The sequence below is a fragment of the Electrophorus electricus genome, chromosome 8 (genome assembly GCF_041902795.1).
Source record: "Electrophorus electricus isolate QZ-2024a chromosome 8, ASM4190279v1, whole genome shotgun sequence".
NCBI lineage: Eukaryota > Metazoa > Chordata > Actinopteri > Gymnotiformes > Gymnotidae > Electrophorus > Electrophorus electricus.
Window position 1 is genome coordinate 22,783,505 of NC_137504.1, and position 19,443 is coordinate 22,802,947.

At 43.1% G+C, this 19,443-nt stretch overlaps 1 protein-coding gene across 7 annotated transcripts; it reads left to right on the forward strand.

Annotated features, from left to right (window-relative positions):
* Window positions 1–582: 582 nt before the first annotated feature.
* Window positions 583–18,615, forward strand: LOC118241522 (uncharacterized). Of its 7 annotated transcripts, XR_004776142.2 has the most exons (5): window positions 583–2,427; window positions 2,568–2,628; window positions 11,936–16,129; window positions 16,262–16,298; window positions 16,434–16,491. XR_004776142.2 is itself a non-coding variant. In XM_081719223.1 (4 exons), exons 2-3 carry the CDS (start codon window positions 2,585–2,587, stop codon window positions 12,285–12,287), a joined length of 396 nt encoding a protein of 131 aa, XP_081575349.1. In that variant the 5' UTR covers window positions 583–2,427; window positions 2,568–2,584; the 3' UTR covers window positions 12,288–12,326; window positions 17,112–17,203. The 7 variants fall into 7 exon arrangements, 4 of the variants coding, with proteins under 4 accessions (XP_081575349.1, XP_081575350.1, XP_081575348.1 ...); XR_014124889.1 differs by adding an exon at window positions 18,515–18,615 and having other exon boundaries at window positions 11,936–18,352; XR_014124890.1 differs by having other exon boundaries at window positions 11,936–16,298.
* The last annotated feature ends 828 nt before the right edge of the window (window positions 18,616–19,443 follow it).

The window sequence follows — 19,443 nt, forward strand, 5'->3', positions numbered from 1 at the left end:
AGATGCAAAGCCCAAGGTGAAAATTATATAACGAGATTCATTCGGTTTATAAACAGTGTAACGTCGAAATGAGCTAAAATGTAAAAGGTGACGTGTCTATACAGGTACATGTTGCCTTTTGTAATGAGTGTACAGTTATTTTGACCCTGGGTGATGAACAAACTAATGAGCATATTAAACAAGCTGGAGCTGGCGCTCTCAACTTTCGGAAGGAAGGCGTTTCAGATAGGCCTACGAATCAATATTCTTCTTCCGTCGAATCAGATAAACACAGTCATCATGTTGCAGGATCCACTACTGGCTCCTGTCAAGAGTGTAGACCTTCCGTGCAGTCCCGCCTCGCCTGAATGTTAACTGGCGCCCGTCGGTCCGCTGCGGATCTGAGTCTGCACGGTCACGCGCAGGTTAAGCGCGAGGCCGTGAAAGTGGTCTCGCGCAGAGAGGACTAGCCCTCGCGCTGACACTGATTTGCTATTACCTAATATCTTTATATTTTCCAGAGAGAAGCTTTTGCTCGAAACTCTGCCCAATTTCCATGTTAATCTTTTTTTTTTTTTCCTGTTCTATGCCAATGTGTTCCCTAATGCTCAGCGACAATGTCTTACAGTGTTCATATGTAAGGGAGAGATTCACCTCCATGACAACGATGCTTTCTGTGATTGTACTCGTGACAAAACGTTAATACCAGTAAGACTTTTCATACCCCCACCCCGTCTTAGGATTTCAAAGCTACTATCCAAGGACACTTTACATACTGAACTCGCATTCTTACGTGAAATAATAAGAGATCAACATTTCAGTAACAAAAGCGAGGAAGCCAAATGAATACTTAAACGGAGTGGAGCACATGGGCTACACCGTGGTGTATGTTCACCTTTCTGTGTGTTCGTTTGTGTATGATGCTGCACAATTTAGAGTTGCATGGTGTTGCAATGTTGTTAAAAGTGATCACTTCAGCATCTCATGCCGAGTCAGTCGTATTGCAAAACCAGGTAGCCGCTCTCACACCGTGCATCCTGTGGGTTCCCGCATAGCGTGCCGGGCCGTGCGAAAGAGGGAAGGAGAGCGGAAGAAACGTTCTGTTGTTACCATCGGCGAGGGATTGTCAGCACCATGGAGCCTGTTCCCCCTCCCGACCACCAGTGGGTGTGTGTTTACCTGTCGGTCTTTATTTTGATCCATCTGTCAGTCCATCCATCTATCCTCATCATCCATAACCTTTCTTCTCACTCTGTCTCACTGCTGCTTGCTCTTCTCTGGCACTCTGTTACTGTCAGCTCTCCAACTGAATCTACACATGAACGTGCCTCCATCCACAAAACCTGAAGGATATCGGTTCTCTCGCACAATATACAACATCACACAAAACATCATCGACTTCCTGTATACTAATAGTGTCCTGTCGGCCTGCAGAAATCTGTTGTATGGGTGCAACACAACGACTGCAGGACCACCTTAAGAAGTCTTGCATTGGTTCCATGGTCAGTGTGGCGGGAGGGAGCATAACGTCACCACAGCACCAAGCCTCTGGCTCCTCTGTTCTTCATTGCCAGTAACGAGACCTAAAGCTGCCAGGCTTCTCCGAAGTGTGTCGTGCAGCTAGACGTAGACTTCAGACATTTCTTATAGCCTACTCTTTCTCTATTTCCCACTCTTTCATTTGTTTTATCTTTGTCTCACCCCCTGCCTGCTAGGACAAGAGCAAAAGTATTAAAACGTAATTTGTAATAAACGTATTTTGTGTGTACACATGCCCATGCATCAGACAGGGGCCATTGTCAAGCAACTATGGTGGATGACCATGACTGAACCCTATACCCCAGAGGATATGGCACCTTAAAGCTTCAGATCAGCATTATCTCCACATTTTAACCTTCTCTGTGACTTAGTCTACTTAATCACAAGTAAAGTTCACGAGCTCACGGTTTTAGATCATTGGTCACAAGTAGTTATGTAAAGCAAATTTGGCGTCCTTTCAGGTGAACGATCACACACGAACACACACTTTACTCCCTTTTCAAAATTTGAACGAACGTTAAATTTCAATACGCAACTGATAGAATAACGATTAATGAACGATGAATGAGCGAAGCCTTGCTTGAAAAGTAAGGTGGGCTGCACGGTTTCATTGTAGAGATACCGCGCTATTGACGGATATGCAAACCGGACCGGCTCTAGGACCCAACGTGAGAAAAGAAAGGAAAATGGAGTGGAAGCGACAAAAAGGATACGGGGGAGGTTCACATCAATATTAAACCAGAACATCTAATCGAGTCCTTATAACTAGCTAGCAGTTCACAATCCATTCACGGGCAACATTTTTAAAACAAACGTTCAAAGCAAATCACGGATTTGGCTCAACAAACCTCCCGACTTAATACGATTTTGTGGACTCGATTACAAAGGATCTACGGGAGCCTGAAATTGGTGAGTAAAACTTAAAAAACTTTAATAAATAAATAAATAAACTTTATTTATAGATAATATAACAGCGAAATCGGAACTGTATTTAGGCCCATGCTCAGCCTGACCTCTTTGCAAATCATTCATCCAAACCTTCTCTTTAGATATCTGGCAGTGGCAAATGCACCGAGTTGGCCGTTATCCGTGCAAGTTCACTTTTCATAGGTAGGCTGACGACCTCTTGCGTCAATGATAGGAGGACCGTTTATGAGCGAGGGATGACACTGAGGTCCTGTAGTAAAACACTTTTTGCTTGCTACTTTGAGCCAAAGAACGGCTTAATATACCTCACGTCATGGTCTGCAGGATTAAACTCACTGACTAAATGTAACATATTTCGTTTGTCTCTGGGATTATATAGATGGATCTGGGTGCAATAGCAATATTGTGATAATTAACATTCATTGCACATGTTGGTTACATCACACACACACACACACACACACACACACACACACACACACACACACACACACACACCCAGACCGTCATGTTGTCTTGCCATTTTTATTTAATATAATGTCTTGTGAGTGCATTGAGCGTGTTGTGCTTGAAAGATGTCTGTATCATACAGCCTGACAAAACCGCTGTATTTTTCTCACAAAAATTGAAAAATATTTAATACCCAAGTGTCTAACCTAACACCTAGAAATTCCTTTTGGTTTTTACAGTATGCGAATTGCAACAAAATCATGTTATTGTATGATGCATTGCCATACATCGGTCATTGATTTTTTTTTTTTTAAACTTCAGAACAGGCTGGGGGGGAAAATTTTTTAATATATATATATATATATATATATATATATATATATATATATATATATATATATATATATATATATATTTTTTTTTTTTTTTTTTTTTTTTTTTTTTTTTTTTCAAATGGAAAATACGTTTTGGAGGAAGCATTCTTGTTACGGGGAAAGCCGTCACAGGGATTTTTGGATAGCATAATTCTCAATGAGCACTTCCCACCCAGCGAGCCATGTGGAGAAAAGCTACCATAGAAAGCACTACAGGAGGCATGTGGGAGTCCATATGCTTCGTTTTCCTCCTCCCCAGGACCTGGAATTACGTGTAACGTTCTCCAAGTGTGAGCACATGGCTTTCCCATGCATCTTAAGAGTTTCACTTTAGCCTTGCGGATCAAAGCTGCCTCTTCGTCAGAACATGTACAACGTTGCACTAATTACATGGTAGAATAGGTGGTGTAGAGTGGCGTGCGGCAGTGGAGCTTATCACCGTCACGCTGGCTGTGTTTGTTAAATAAGTGGAAGTGTGCGCGTTCATAGGGGTATGTGTGTGTGCTGTCATTTTATTTATTTTTACAAGGGAGAGATGTTGTATGAATGTTTGGACGTTTTGTTATCAGACATGCTTCAGTAAAAAAAAATTTCATAGTTATAAAGGATCTACGATCTTTAGTCTTGATTTACACGGTTCTGTCATACGATTTTTTATTGTGGGTTCAACTCTTCATGACAGACACTGCAGCCATTGTCATTTCGCTGTATTAAGAAACTGTTTTGTCTAAGAATATATTGTAATGCATTGGCAAGGGACATTAAAAGACTGACGATGCTGCAGTGGATTTATTTTTCTCTTTAAATATCCTACCAGAGACCTTTTCTGTCACGGAACGCTCGGCTCCGCCGAGGCACGTGGTTTGGCCGGCCACGGCCAGTGGGAGGACCTTCGTTAGTGGCCACGCCCACACACCTGCGCCTGGTGTGTCTGTGTGCGGAAACCCACGTCAGGGTGTGCGGCGTCGTTGGTTATTGTTGACGTAACGTGTTAATGTGGTGTGCTATTGTCAATGGTGATGTTAAACGTTATATTCGTTATTGTTAGATGTATACGTGTTAACCGTTTCTTGTTTGTATTAGTCGTGTGTGATTCTTGTGAGTGCCGTTAGTGTTCTATGTTAAATGTTAATAAATGTACGTCCCAAACGTTGGAGTCTGTGCGTCTTGCCCCGCGCCGTGCGGCACTCGGGCCACCCCGCGTTACATTTTCAGTGTCTTTGATCATTAATATAAGCATTTTGAGGCATTTTAATTTCTCTGCTTCATTGCTTCTCTGAAGTGGAGTTCATTGTGCTATAATGTTACAAACACACTGCTCCTTTCCTTGGGTTTACGCAGGAATTCTCAGGAAGTTCATGTCTGTTTACGCTGCGGCAGAGCGTCTGTTTTCTTTCTCTCTCTCTCATATTCTGTTTCTTTCTCTGGGTATTTGTCTTGTTTTAGTGGTGGTTCATTCAATTTGTGAATGTCAGTAGTGTCGTGATTGTTCTCTATTTTGGACCAGTCCTGTTCTGCCCGTATGAAACCTCCTTTATTTTTATGTGGCAGTAATTCTTACGTTAATACGTCCTGCCATGGCAACCATGAGGAAAGATTAAGAGCAAGGCTTTTCTGCTGAGAGCGTCTGTCTGGCTCTCCTGTCCCGTTTGGATTTTGGGGGTCATGGTGTGTTGGCACAGGAGTGAGATTTGTTTGTTTTTGCTCCCTCCAATCTAAACTTTTAACCATTTTTTTCATGTTTAGTCATTTTTACTTTAAAAAAAAAAAACCTGAAGTTTTTGTTTCCCATGAACAACCAGCCTCGTCTGGATCAGCTGATGATGTTTGTATAGTAACTACCAAAAAGGTGATTGTGCACAGTAGCTTCTTTTAAATATTGTCAGCACTTACTTGGAGTTTGTCCTGCAAGAGTCTTCTCCACGGCACAACTGCCTTCAGCTACATCAGAGAATGTTATAAATCAGTTAAACTTTGACCTAAACATTGTCTAAATATGTCTGAAATTGTTTCCATATTATAATAAATCCATAAATCAGCCACGCCGTCTAAGAAATGGTAATTAGGGGGTAATATGAAGGGGGGGGGGGGGTTGAATATAATTTTGTTGTGTTCTGAAACACACACTTGGAGCACGATCCAAGCTCTTCCCCTGCAGAAGTGTTCTGTCCCATGTCATTTTCATCATGTGTCGCTACATGAACAACAGGCGCATGTGATAGCAGCTCCTTTTCCACACTTTCTCCGCTCATGAACGGATTGCGGCCAGTGGCGTTAAAACATGATCTGGCTTTGAAGAAGGCACGGCTGTGTTTGTAGAACCGGAGACCCTGAGTATTACAGAGAGCATGTAGACAGACAACGGTGATTCAGCAATGACACGAGCTGGCCACACGCTTGCTGGCACTGGTGGGAGGAGGACACTGGTCTGGGACTGAGCGGAGAGGACGCGGCTCCGGGACTGAGCGGAGAGGACGCGGCTCCGGGACTGTGCGGAGAGGACGCGGCTCCGGGACTGAGCGGAGAGGACGCGGCTCCGGGACTGTGCGGAGAGGACGCGGCTCCGGCACTGAGCGGAGAGGACGCGGCTCCGGGACTGTGCGGAGAGGACGCGGCTCCGGCACTGAGCGGAGAGGACGCGGCTCCGGGACTGTGCGGAGAGTGTTGTGCTGATTTTCGGGTAGCTGCTGGTTTTGGTAAGGTGAGTGGCCTGAAGTGGCTGATGGCTCTTGCATGAGTCCCAGGTTTGACTGCCCACTCTGCAAACCTGTTACTGGTGACTAGCTGGCCAAATGAGATCCCCAAGTGAGCCACTTTTGCTCCTTCGCTTCCTGCCTGACACATATTGAATAGCTGTTCACTCGCCACTACCAACTTAAAGGTGGGGTTTTTTGGTCGTGAAACCCAGTGTTTCATCATGCACCACTATGAGTGATGCCGTGCTGAATGATAATGAACCATCCATTGGGTCTGATGGATGTTCAAGGTTTACATGAGCAGTCAGTCTCATGCACTTGCTCACGAGACATATTTCTCAACAGTTCATTTCCTGCGCCATCTTCTTAGTTGGAAGGCCATTGTCGTACTGGGGCAGTTTGGTAATTACAGAGCCTAGCGTGGGTCTCTGCCCGGTGTAGAGACAGTGCCAGATGTCTGCTGTGTGGACACGGGCATCATCAAGCTGATTTAATTGGGTGATTAGAGCCAGTTCCTCTACTGGACCTGGCCTGTTTTGGTTGCACACAGTGGCTGGAGACTGCTAGAATTAGGCTGTACTGGTTTGAATCTGATGCAATTTTGCATAATTGTTCCTAGAAATTATTATTTTTACAGTTGAGTAATTGAATTCAATACCCCAGTCTTAATGTTGCATTAATAACTAAAATTGCAATTTCAGCCACACCACTAACCCTAGCTGACCTTAACTCATAGTGTTTTCCCTGGCGTGTTTAGTTCTGTTCCATAGTTTCATTTTCTCCTGTTTGATTGTGTAAACCTGTCCTTTGTTTCGAGTTCATGTATTTAAACCCTGTTGTGTGCCTTGCTCATGGCTGTTCATTGTTTTTGTTTGGAGGTTTGACTGTTTGTTTCATTTTTAATTAATGTTTGAATGTTTGATGGTTGTTTCTTTGTGCCCCGTGTCCTTGTGTTTATCTTAGCCTTCGTGTTTTCTAGCCCTGAGTTTTCCCATGCCTTAGTGTGTTTTTGTTTTGTTTTTGTAATATCCCAGTACTCTCCGTGTGGGCTCTGTGACCCTGGACTGTCTAAACGACCCTGATTTTGGATTTGCCCCTATTAAATCTCGCTCCTCTCAGCACACGCGTCCGCCTCCTTACCGCTCAACGCTACACATGGCCCCTGTTCAGTAAGACCGTTGACTACTTCTGTTCATATATGCATGGGAATTCTCCATTTTAATCATACTGAATGAAATTTCATATAGATATTTGGATATCCAACACATTTTTTTACATATAGTGCAGCCCAACAAATAAATCTTTTATAGAAAAATTAATCTTTGGTCTGGTTCAATTCTTCTTGTGTTGGTTAGAAGTCATTGGTCCTCTTGTAGTAGTCTGAGCTAACTCTATCTTCCAAAAGTATTTATTTATTTATTTATTTATTTATTTTCAGATGAATTTCAAGAGCTGGGGGGGGGGGAGGTGCAGTAAATATTCATTAAGTATTGCTTTTTCAGACAAAGCTTGTTCTACTCAGCAATGACAATAGCAAGATTTCCAAAGGGATTCAACACACACACACACGCGCGCACGCACGCTACCCTACCTGTTTCTTCTCTTAACTGGATTTCCATAGATGGAGTGTGGCAGGCCATGGAGAATTTGGACACGAACCAAAATAACAAAACATGAGTACAAGTTCAACTTCACTCACAGACATTGCGAGTTAGTCCAGCGTTAATTATTATTTTGTCTGTCTGAATTTAATCACTCTCTTTGTGTATGCCCTACTGCACAAAAAGGCATATTTTCAAAAGCATTTGGGAGACTTTTCAAACTTGTATTAATAATAGAATCAGTTTCTTCTTATGCAAATATAATCCACATCTGCTTAATCCAGACACATTTGAACATCAGTTGAGATTTGAACTGATTATTAATTACTGAAGTAGATAAGTTATAGTTAGCAGATGGCATCTTCAATAATTAAGCTTATAATAAAAACTGCCAGTGCTGTATTCATTAATATTCCTTTACTTTGCCCAGGAGCACAGATGACCAAATCCTGGTCAATCTCAATGGTCATTGCCCACACTGTCAGGCAATCAGACAGACACTTAAATCCTCTGTGATCCCTGCCTCTGGACATGTGGGTACTGAGCTCATTAAAATATCTTTTTCCATCAGGCACTTCTCTTGGACAGCCCTGGAAGACTGAGCACTCACCCATAACTTGGTCTTAGATAAGAATGTACCTGGAGGTGTGGATGGATTAGCTGGTTATGGGCGCTGAATAAACATGGGGAAATTGTTTGGGGGGGCACCAAAATTGAGTTTAATGTAGAATTAATGTAGTGGCTTTCGGTTAATTGTGGGGTCTCTACCTTCCTTTTTTGTTGTTTAGTGACAACGAATCAGTGTATTGCAATCATGACAGGTAGAGATATGAAATGCTTGGCAAGACCATAGTAATTGACAGTAAGATGCAAAACTTCATCTGGGTCTTTTGAAGACTTAAATGTAAGCAGATGATAGAGGTTTAATGACAGATACTGACAATGACAGAGTGTGTTAGTGTGTGTGAGGGGGAAAGAGATACGAACCCTTCTTTCTGGTTATTTTTTATAGCCCACTGGGTGTGGGTTTGTTAGTTCATAGGACCTCCTGCAGAGATGATACCCCCATGAGCCCATGGCCGTCTGGAAGACCTTTGATTTCTCCCTGTTCCTCTGGCTTGCTGACAACAGGGCTTAGAGAGAGAGAGAGAGAGAGAGAGAGAGAGAGAGAGAGAGAGAGAGAGAGAGAGAGAGAGAGAGAGAGAGAGAGAGAGAGAGAGAGAGAGAGAGAGAGAGAGAGAATCTCTCCCCAGGCTCCACCCTTGTCACATGGGCCATGTGGTGAGCAGTGGAGCGGTGGGCTGGAGGTCTTGGTGCCAAAGCCGGTGAAGGAAGGGGGAAGCCCTGGACACCTCAGCCCCTGACCGATGGACTCATCACCGCCTCCAGGACTGGATTATGTCTCTGTGCATTAAAGAGCAGCCATGGACTGACCTGTGAGAGTGTGTGAGTGTGTGTGAGTAAACAAACAGCAGTGACATTCCTCTGGCTCCTGCTCCCTCTCTCTCTCTCTCTCTCTCTCTCTCTCTCTCTCTCTCTCTATTTTTCTTTTCTAATCCTGACACACGGGTAGATGAGACTGCCTGAAGAGTTCACCTCATCAGAATCTGTTATCGCAGTAGCATTGGAGTGCACATTCCTGTATGATCATGTGATAACACCTCTCGGATGTAGTCCCTTTTTTTGGTCTCTTGGAGCTCGACCGAGTCGCCCTTCCTCATCCTAGCCCATGGCAGCGTTGACTCCCTGATTCTAATGGCCTGTGCTCTTTTTGCAGGGGTTCCTCTGATCTAGAGAGAGGAGTTAAGGCCTGATGCCTTTGGCATGAAGTGAGATCTTCTGCCACATCATGACATGTTTACTTCATACTGTCACACTACCTGCAGGCTAAACTCCCATTTTTATCATACTATCCTTCATACAATCCTGAAAAAGTGAAAAAACATTCACCATTACATTCACTTTATACTCAAATATTATATATAAATGTTAAAGTACCACATAATATATACGAAAGGGGAACAAATACACAGAATGTGGAATGTTCGGCTGATCTAATAGCAACATACCGTTGCTGTCTACCTTCTGTGCCGTAGGCTTATTTAGATATAGTGTGCTTTCAATAGTCTTTTTTCTGTCCTTTTCAGGTATCTCCACAGGGTAGGTTTACTTTCAGCTCCACTGATCTCCACACAGACAGACACACCAGCAGATCAGCATGATCGCCCCGCACTCCCGGCTGTGCTGGACACGCAGCCGACCCCTTGCAGTCTGCCGTCCAGTCGCATTCGCTTTGCAGCCATTCGTGATGGAGCTGTCCGTCATGTTCCACTCTGCACCCATTCAACCTGTCAGGGCGCATCTTTCCCCCGACACTGGCCAATTAGAAGGCTTGTAGTAAGGTGAAGGGTCTGCAGGGAGACTACCACCCCCGTATTCCCACCACCCAGTCAGTTCTCCACCTCTGTAAATTCTACTTGTATCGGCGCGGTGCCTGTAGGCCTGGCTTGGTGTAGACTCTAGGTGTGCTGTTTGGCTATGTGCCTCTATTCCCTGCAGGTAGGTCATGCAGTATGAGATGCTAAGCTGTGGTTAATGGATTTATATGCCACAAAATACGCTCTCCTACCCGGAGTGACACAGAGCTGAGAATGCTGGGATGTGACATGTGTAGGAGGGGTGGGGGAACACACTATCAGCGAACGTTCTAGGTCACGTAGAGCCATACATCACCTGGGTTATTATTCGGTTCCATTCAGTTTCCTCTTGTGGATGATGTCACTATAGGTCAGAGGTGCATGCTTACAAATAAACTGAAAGAGATCTAATGACCTGCGGCCCGTGTGCATCGAGAACGCCTTCGCTAGTGTCCTCATTTACGTCGTCGTATCACCTTCGTCTTTTGTCTCATTCCTCTTTGTGTGAAAGGACGTCTACTGCACTTCTTCCCTCTGCTTTGATGCTCGGTGTCTCAGAGTTCTCGCTAGAAAGCATTAGATTAAGCGAGGCTGATTTCATTCATGTTTGATGGCTGTGTGTGTGTGTACGTACACGTATACTTAGCTTCTGCATATATGCACATAACCAGTGGCAAACCTATGGCGTCTAATCACAAGCCTAATGCTTCTTCACAAAGCTGCAGTTTTACCATGGCTAGATCTTTTCCTGGGGTTCCTCCTTAAAATATTTGCTCAGGGACTTTACTGCCTAAGGCCCAAATTGAGCCCTGATGTGACAGAGTAATGGTCCCGTTTCCTGCTGATGGGCGTGCAATCGGGACGCATTGCCATGTGACCTGAGGCGTTCTACTCTCGCAGGGAAATTGTCCCAAGGGTCCACTGAAAACGAGAGGAACACTAAGCGCTCTATGTATTTTGGGTAACCTTGAATTCTTGTCATAAAAGAGAGAGGAGAAACACTTGATATTCCCTGAATCTGTCAAATTGAGTGTTGGTCCCTTGTCATTTCATGTTAGAAGCTTGAACATTGTGTTTTTGAAACTGGTCTCCTGGCTTAGTCATTCAGTCAGTCTGCTTTTTATTTTCTGTCTGTAGACAACCAGGAGGAAATCTATTCTGCCATGAGACAGTCAACTGGGAGTTTTTCATCTTTTTATTGTAGTTTCATGTGTGTCATTCGACTTGCCTCGTTTGCCAATGTATTCCTTGGCAACAACTGGCTTTGTGTCCTCATCACATTTCAAATTGATTAGTAATAATTTTCAGGACACAGGTAGGAGTTACAAGGTGGGTTGGTAGGGTAGCTGTTAGCGAAGGGGAATTGCGATGAGGAGAGTCAAGAGTACAGTCCAATGTCGAAACCAACAGGCAGAAACTGAAGTAATCCAAGGGGCTACGAGCGAGGCGTAGTCGAGGGAGGAAGCAGAGGTCAATATCCGGGAGAAGCAAAAAGAACACAAGAATGATCGGTATGCATAAGAGTAATACAATACTTTGTAAGTTGGATAGGAAACTGGGAGGTTATAAAGGAAGCTGGAGTGAGAGACAGGTGTAGCCTATCAGTACTCAGGTAGGGGTGATCTATGTCTGGGCTGGAAAAGGCTGGTGGGTTGGACAGAAATGGTCACAGAATGTGTGCTGGCCTGAATACACGAGTGTGTGTGTGTGTGTTTTGGTGGGTGGGTGGGTCATGTGGTTATATCTTTGAGGATTGTTGGTCTGTTGAAAGGGCCATTGCAACTCACCTGGTCATGGAGTCGGTTCACACTGAAGCCATGTATGACATATAGATGTCATACTAGATAAGAGTGTCTGCCAAATACTGAAAATGTATTTATTATTTATTTATATAAATTATAAATGTTTTCTCTTTCTGTCAATGTGTTTCTCTCTCTTCTCTTTCTCACCAGTTTTGTAGTCCCAAGCCGTGGAGTGGGCGGGGGGTTCGCAGTTGATGAGAACATTCCGCACACCCCTCCCTCCCTGCCTCCAAGCTTTAGCCCCAGCCCTATCACCATGGCGATGAGCAGTGACCCCAGATGCGTGCAGGCGGACCTGGACCCCGACTTCTCCCAGAATAAGGTTGCCGACAAGATGGCTGCCTTCATCATGACGGATCCATCCACCAATGGTCTGAGGAATGGGGCAGGGCTCAAGAAGCCTCCACCCCGACAGCCACACCTCTCTGGCAGGAAGATATCTCTACGAGAGAGGGACATATCTGTCAGCGGGGGTGGGGCAGAACGGTTCTTGTACATTTAGCTGTGGGTCACCCAACGGCCCACCATCGAGTCCACACAGGTGATTTCCTCCAACACGCGCACACACACACACACACACACACACACACACACACACACACACACACACTCGAGGAGGCAAACACTCAAGAAAGAGAGGATCCCAATGCAAAATGTTTTACTTGGTTTATAGAGTAGCCTGGGACTGAAGGGAGAGGTTTCTGGATCCTGAATGTAGCAAGACCTGTACGGGGGAGTTAGCAGGTCAGGCCAGTCCAAGATCGAAAATGAGGAGTAGAGGCCGGGTGGTGTCTGGGGGTTAGGCAGGAGACGAGCTCTGGAAAACAGGCAGAGTTTGGCATCCAGGAAAGTTGACATGTACAGGAAAGGCTTGGTATTAAATTCTGACCAGTGCATTTCTTTATGTATTATGAAGCTAGCAACTGAAAGTTTTTCTGAACACATTTTATTCACTTCAAGCAGTGTTAGAACGTGTGTCAGTGTGTTTGAGTGTGGGTCTGCAGAGGTGTGAAAACTCACGTCCTGTTATCAGACCACAGGTCATGCCCTACCATGCAGCGGCATTCTGTGGTGGGTGTTGCTTAGAATTTAACAGGGAAGTGACTTTATTCCACTTTTTTTTCTCTTTCTCTCTCTCTCTTTTCTTCTCTCTCTCCTTTTCATTTATTTTCTTTTAAAATAGTTCACTGGCATACATGTAATTGCAAATCTTTGTGAAAGGAAGTGAGAGTGAATGTACATGTTTATAAAAGATTTCTTATTTCTCTCTCTCTCACCCCCCAGAGAGACTGAGCAGTTTCAGTATGAACCTGGTCAAGCACATTGGTGTCTCATTTGTTTGTTGCTGTGGTTACCGCAGTCTTTAATGTGTCTTTGTCCTCATGTCAGTTTTTAAACTTTAAACCGACATAAAATGGCTGTTTTTTTTTTCTATTCATTTGATTCCCTTGAAGAAGGAGATGAACTGCAAGCCACAGGTGTCCTCCAGGGTCCACTGTGTTCAGACTGTGCGGTCCTCTCGTGTGTTGACTTGTATTTGTCAAATTAATTCTCACACACAGTGTTCACAGAGACTAATAACAAAGACAAAACAGGTTTTATCCATCTCTGTGTGAATTCGACTGACCAAATATTTATGGTGGTTTCATTCTCCAAATAAGAGCTCTGAATATAGAAGTGATTTATTTACTTTGCGAAGTGAAATTACTTCATTGCTTTACTTTTTTTAGTTATCGTATTGAATAATGTTACATTAAGAGGACTTTCCAGTGATACCAACTTTTTTAAGTATTAATGAAAAAATTGTACAGAAGAAAGAGGATTGTCTGATACTATGTGTCTAGAACTCTGCAAAGCCCATAAAAGTAATAAAGATCACTGACAGGAAAACAAACATTTAAACATGTCCTCTCTTTGGCAGACTTTTAATATTGGCACATAAGTCAAGGTATAGCTAGTTACAAGGGCTGTTTTAATGATGTTTCATTCATTAGTCATCGGACTCAAGCTTGGCTTTAGTGAGTTAATTGGTTTACTGTCTTTTTGATTGGAGAGTTGAGGCAAGACTGTATGGCATGACTGTATACTAAGTGACCCCTAGTAGTGATAAAGGTGGTTTTCCATTCGTCACCTTTCTTTATCCTTATTAAATTAGAAGTGCTGCAGAGGTCTAATTTGGTGAAGATCTTGGCTTCTCGTAATTGTTCTAGGGCGGCAGGAATAAGAGGTAGTGGGTATGCATATTTCTTGCATATTTGGTTGAGATTCAGGTAGGCAGTACAGGGGCGGAGGCCTCCATCTTTCTTCTTCACAAAGAAAAAGCCCGACGCCATGGGGGAAGTGAAAGGCTGAATAAATCCTTGACTCAGTGCTTTATCGATGTATTCCTCCATGTTCGTCTCCTCCTCTTGGGAGAGTGGGTAAACACGAGCCTTAGGGAATACAGCACCCTCAAGGAGCTCAATGGAACAGTCGTTAGGCTTAAATAACCAAGTACACAGGTAAGTTCAATATTCTGGTGATGACGATCTGATGTGAAGTTCATGATTGGTGGAGTGCTGGGTTGAGTGACGAACTGCCTGCTGGGTGTTGTAGTGTGATGAGGAATTGTGCATTATGACAGTCTCGAATAGGTAGCGTAATAGGTAGTGTGGAAAACGACGAAACAAGATACAAATATCTGGACTGAGGTCTGAGAAACCAGAGACATTCACCTTTCCTCCGTACACACTGAAACACTCTGCACACCCTTGAACTGGATTCCCCACTCCTCTGCATGTGGAACTGAGTGAGTTATAGTAGTTTGCCGCATGCAGGGGGGGTGGTTCACCTTGTTTGTGACCATGCCTTTTGTGATTACGCACACCTGCATGGGGTTTATTGTCATGTCTATTTAAATCTCTGTATGGTGTTGGTCATTATTAGTCTGCTGTTATGTTAAACACGTATGTAGTCCTTGTTAAGTGTTATTGTGTAGTGTGTTGTGTTAATTATGGAAGTCATGTCTTTTGTTAATATTGTGTATGAGTGCTACCAGTGTTTGTGTCTTTTGTTAATAAATGTTTCACCTTGGCGAGGGAGTCTGTGTGTCCTGCTCCACGCCCATCGGCGCTCGGGCCAGCAGATTTGTTACAGCTCTGTGTGCCTGTAGGTCGAGGGCCTGTGGGATCTGTGCACTAATAGGGGTAATGTTGTGCTGGGTGAGTGTGACCATGGCTTGCGATATTTGGTGCTTTTTCTGACTCTGTGGGTGAACCAACTTACAATTGTAATTTAAGTGTGTGGCAGTGGGTGATTAGGAAGGCTGACTTTTTAAAAAAAATTCTCATGCATAGAGACCCTGTTGTGTATAACAAAAAATAATGTGATTTGTTAAATATCCGGTTTCAAACAAAACACGCTCTGCCCTGAAAAGACAAGCCAAAGATTTTAAAAAAAAATACAAATTATAGATTCATGCTCTGTAAAATGTACAAATATCTGTATTGAAAAAATGACATTTACTGTTTGTGAACAAGTCAGGATCAATAATATCCAGGAAAGTGGTGGGTATACTTGGAAGAAAAGTTACATATTGAAATGATTTTTCCTCAAAATCTTCATTTTGATTAATATTTGAGGTCTGAAACCTAATAGGCAAGCAGTTCCTCAAATGTTGGTTGTACATGCATTGGCATAAAGTGATCAAAGATCATCAATTTTTACAAACAGAAAATTGATGACACAGACACACCCTAGAGTAGTTAAACATACCTGCAGCTAGTGGCGAGCATTTTTGGTATGCTGGACGAATTATAATCAAGACATAGCCTGTGCATATATGTGGGTGTTGTAACGATGCCCAAGTGCCGCAGGGCGTGGAGCAGGACGCACAACTCTCTTGACATGGTGAAACATTTAATGACACAAACATTTAGACAATGGTGGCACTCACACGTAACAGTTATGGCGAACATAAAGACACTTGTGTAAACGATTAACATATACAATGGCTAGACACTAACCTGAATACAAACATACAGCTTCAAACACTAACAGGCAGACAAACAATAACCAGCGGTGAGGCACGCACTGACGGGTTTAAATAGACAGACACATTAACACGTAACCCCGTGCGTGCCTTCACGGGGGTGTGGCTACAAACATACTTAACATCATTTAGTCCATCATTCTCTGTGGTTCTCCAAACAAGAGCAAGTCAAAAAGCACAAAACAAGACGAGCATAAACCTGTGAGGAATGACAGCAAAATGCTCCTTGATGGAGCCAAACAAATCATCCCAGACTTGGAGAAGCTGGATATTGCACCAATCTTGACCCATTTTGTGATGAATCTGACTGACAAGTATGCCGTTTTTAAACCTTTTTTCTTTTTCTGTTTTTTCTTTATGATTTTTGGTATACGTTTGAGTGCATGAGATTTTAGCATAAATATTAATTATAGTTTAAAAAAATGCTTTCATTCACATTATTTTAGGCAGTGGAGATCAATCTGGAAAGCAATCAGTAGTCCAGTAAGTCACACCACATTGCTTAGACATCAACATGTTTTAAATGGGATTAATTTTAATTGTAAATCAAACAACCAAAGCCATTTTGGAGCCATTTTCAATATCACCTTTCTATGTTATCTCTCCTTTCTTTCACAGGAAACAAAGGTCATGATCTCTCATATGTGTTCAGTCATTGTGGACATTGTCACTGCAGTAACTGTGATGGGTCTTCTTCCATCTCTGGAAGAAATTTTAGGTGTTGATGTAAGATCAGTGTTGCTTTCAGATTCCAAGAAGGAGACTGCAGATTTGCTGAATGCTCTCCGTATCAGATATCGTGAGAGTAATCGTTCAGTTTCAGTCCCTGTGAAGGAGGGGACAGCTCACATAGTCTCTCTAAGCAGAGATGTTAGGACTGCAGTTATTGATACACATCGCAGTCACCTGGGTGACCATGAGAGAGACCCAATGTTGATGAAATTCTGCTCTACTTTGGAAGATAAATATTCAGAAGCAATGAGTGAGGTTTTGATGGGACATACTAAGAGTTTGTTATCCTAACATTATCCTCAGATGTCCAAGATGATGATGATGATGATGATACATTTAGACCTATAAGTAAAAACATTTGACTTATTTCTTATTTAGATTGTTACATTATTAATTTTTAAAGTAGTGCATATTTTAATTTCATTTTACACTGAATGTGTTTATATTACTTTGCATAAATTACATAATTTGTTCTAAATTATATTGTTGCATTATTACTGGTTTGTATCTGTACTTGTAGTTATAAATTTACTTATGCTTTGATATTTTTCTACTAAATCATAGATTTGTTATTGTTAGAAACCCAAAAAGAAAAGCAAGAATGACTCTTTCTCTGCTGAGAATCAGCACCCTAACACTGTGGCTGCTGCTGCAACTACAGGTGAGAGCTTATTGCTACAAACACATATGACAATTTAGTTGTTAGACAGAATATCACAGTTATATACATTTTTAAAAATCAATAACTTTTTGGTCTGATAGGTAGTGAAAAATGTTTCCCCCACCTCGTCGCTTTTCAAGAGGATGTTATCGTTCTTTAGAAGGCAATGCTCAAATCATCAGTAAAGCCTGAAACATCACTTTGCTGAAAATGTGCAAAAATGTGATTTTTGATCACTCTATGCAAGTGCATGTACATCCAATGTTTGAGGAATTTCTTACCTGTTAGGTTTCATACCTCAAATGGTAATCAAAGTGAAGTTTAATATGTAACTTTTTCCCCATGTATATCTGCCTCTATCCTGGATATTATTGTTCCTAACTTGTTTGCAAATGTATGATGAATTATTTACTGGTTTAACAGTTGAATAACTCTTATATCTGATTCTAAATTCTGATTCTGAGTCCCTGATTAATGCATCCACCTCACCCACCTGAGTGTACAAGTCTTGGCCGTGGACAGTCATAGTGGTGAGGGTGACATGCTTTCCGCTCTGTCTGATTTTGCTGACGACATCCTCGTGACCCAGGCTATCAGTGGACTCCCCATTAACCTCCAACAGGAGCTCTCCATCCTTAATTCCTGCTGCCTCCGCAGGGCTGCCTGCATCCACCTCCCGCAGCATATGAACTGCACACACACACACACACACAGTCATATCGATGGTGTGAAATATTATGAATGGCAGCCACCGCATGCTGGTCTTGGATGCCTTGGATCTACGACTTCATGTGTGACAAATTCAATGCCACAAAGCCTTCAAAAATAATCACATAAATTCCTTGAAGCCTCTAAATCTGCTACTCTTGGTGAGCCTTGTGAGACTCAGGCGTGATCACAAAGGCCTGCACGCTTGCGTCCCACCTGGCCGCCCTGCTGTGATCTTCTCCTGCCTGAGCAGGAAGCCGTAGCCTGAGTGGCCCTGCGCCAGTCGCAGTCTTCGGGGCCGGAGTGCCATGTTCTGGGGGTCAGCCAACACCGGCACGATGGGCATCCCCCTGCGGACGTAGCTCTTCTCACTCTCGCTGTCAATCACCAGCATGGTCATGTGATCGCTGCACTTCTTCATCTTAGAAAGTCAAAGGTAATCAGCACTGCTTCATATGCCTGAAGTTAGAATTAGGAAGTTAGGGTTAGGAATATGGTTAGATACATTAATTACTTTGTACCTAACATTCCATCTGATTAAATAAATACTATATGAAATGATAAATAATGAATCTCTTATGGGATCTCTTCTTCGCAGGTCCCCCATTTGCTGGACTTATAGTGAACTTCCCTTTCTCACCTATAGGGGGCACAAGTGGCACAAATCACCACACAAAAGATTTTCACACGATGCTACTCAGGCATGATAGGTGAGGGACCAAACTACAATAAGCACAGTGTTATCAGTGAAAGCTGAATAGCGGCTTCACTTCTCTAACCACATAGCTTAGTAAAGTGAAGATGGGCTCATGGGAAATGGAGTTAATTAGAATATTATTACTGTTCTGATGACTACGGAACAATGGGCATCTGGGACAAGTGAACAGATGCTGAGGCATCTGAGCGTACACAGCCGACGTCGGCCTCTCACACATCGCCATTTACATCGTTTTTATTTTCCTTGTCAAATGTTCACAGTGATTTGCATATTGCAGATTTGATCATGCCAGCATAACAAATTACCTCAGATAAGTCTTTTACAACATAGCTATGTATCAGTCTATATAGTTCTGACTCTGTGTTACTGAAGGAGGGAGAACGTGTGGTATTTCAGCACATGAGAAATCAGAAGACTGAAGCAGTACTAATAAGACTGAGTCCTGTAACACAGAATCCTGAGAGGAGAGAAGGCAGGAGATGTGAGGTAGAGTGAGTGGACCACACAGTCTACCTCACAGCTATCAAACTATGGCAAGGAAAGGAAGAATTAAGGAGGTTACCTGTGGACTGCCGTAATCTCATAGTGGCCTGTGTGTGTGTGTGTGTGTGTGTGTGTGTGCGTGTGCGCGCGCGCGCGTGTGTGTGCGCGTGCGTGCGTGCGTGTGTATGTCTGCGTGTGTGTGTGTGTGTGTGTCTGCGTGTGTGTGTGTGTGTGTCTGCGTGTGTGTGTCTGCGTGTGTGTGTGCGTGTGTGTGTGATTTTAATGAGAAAGGGGCACACATGAGTAACCCCTGAACATGTCTACAC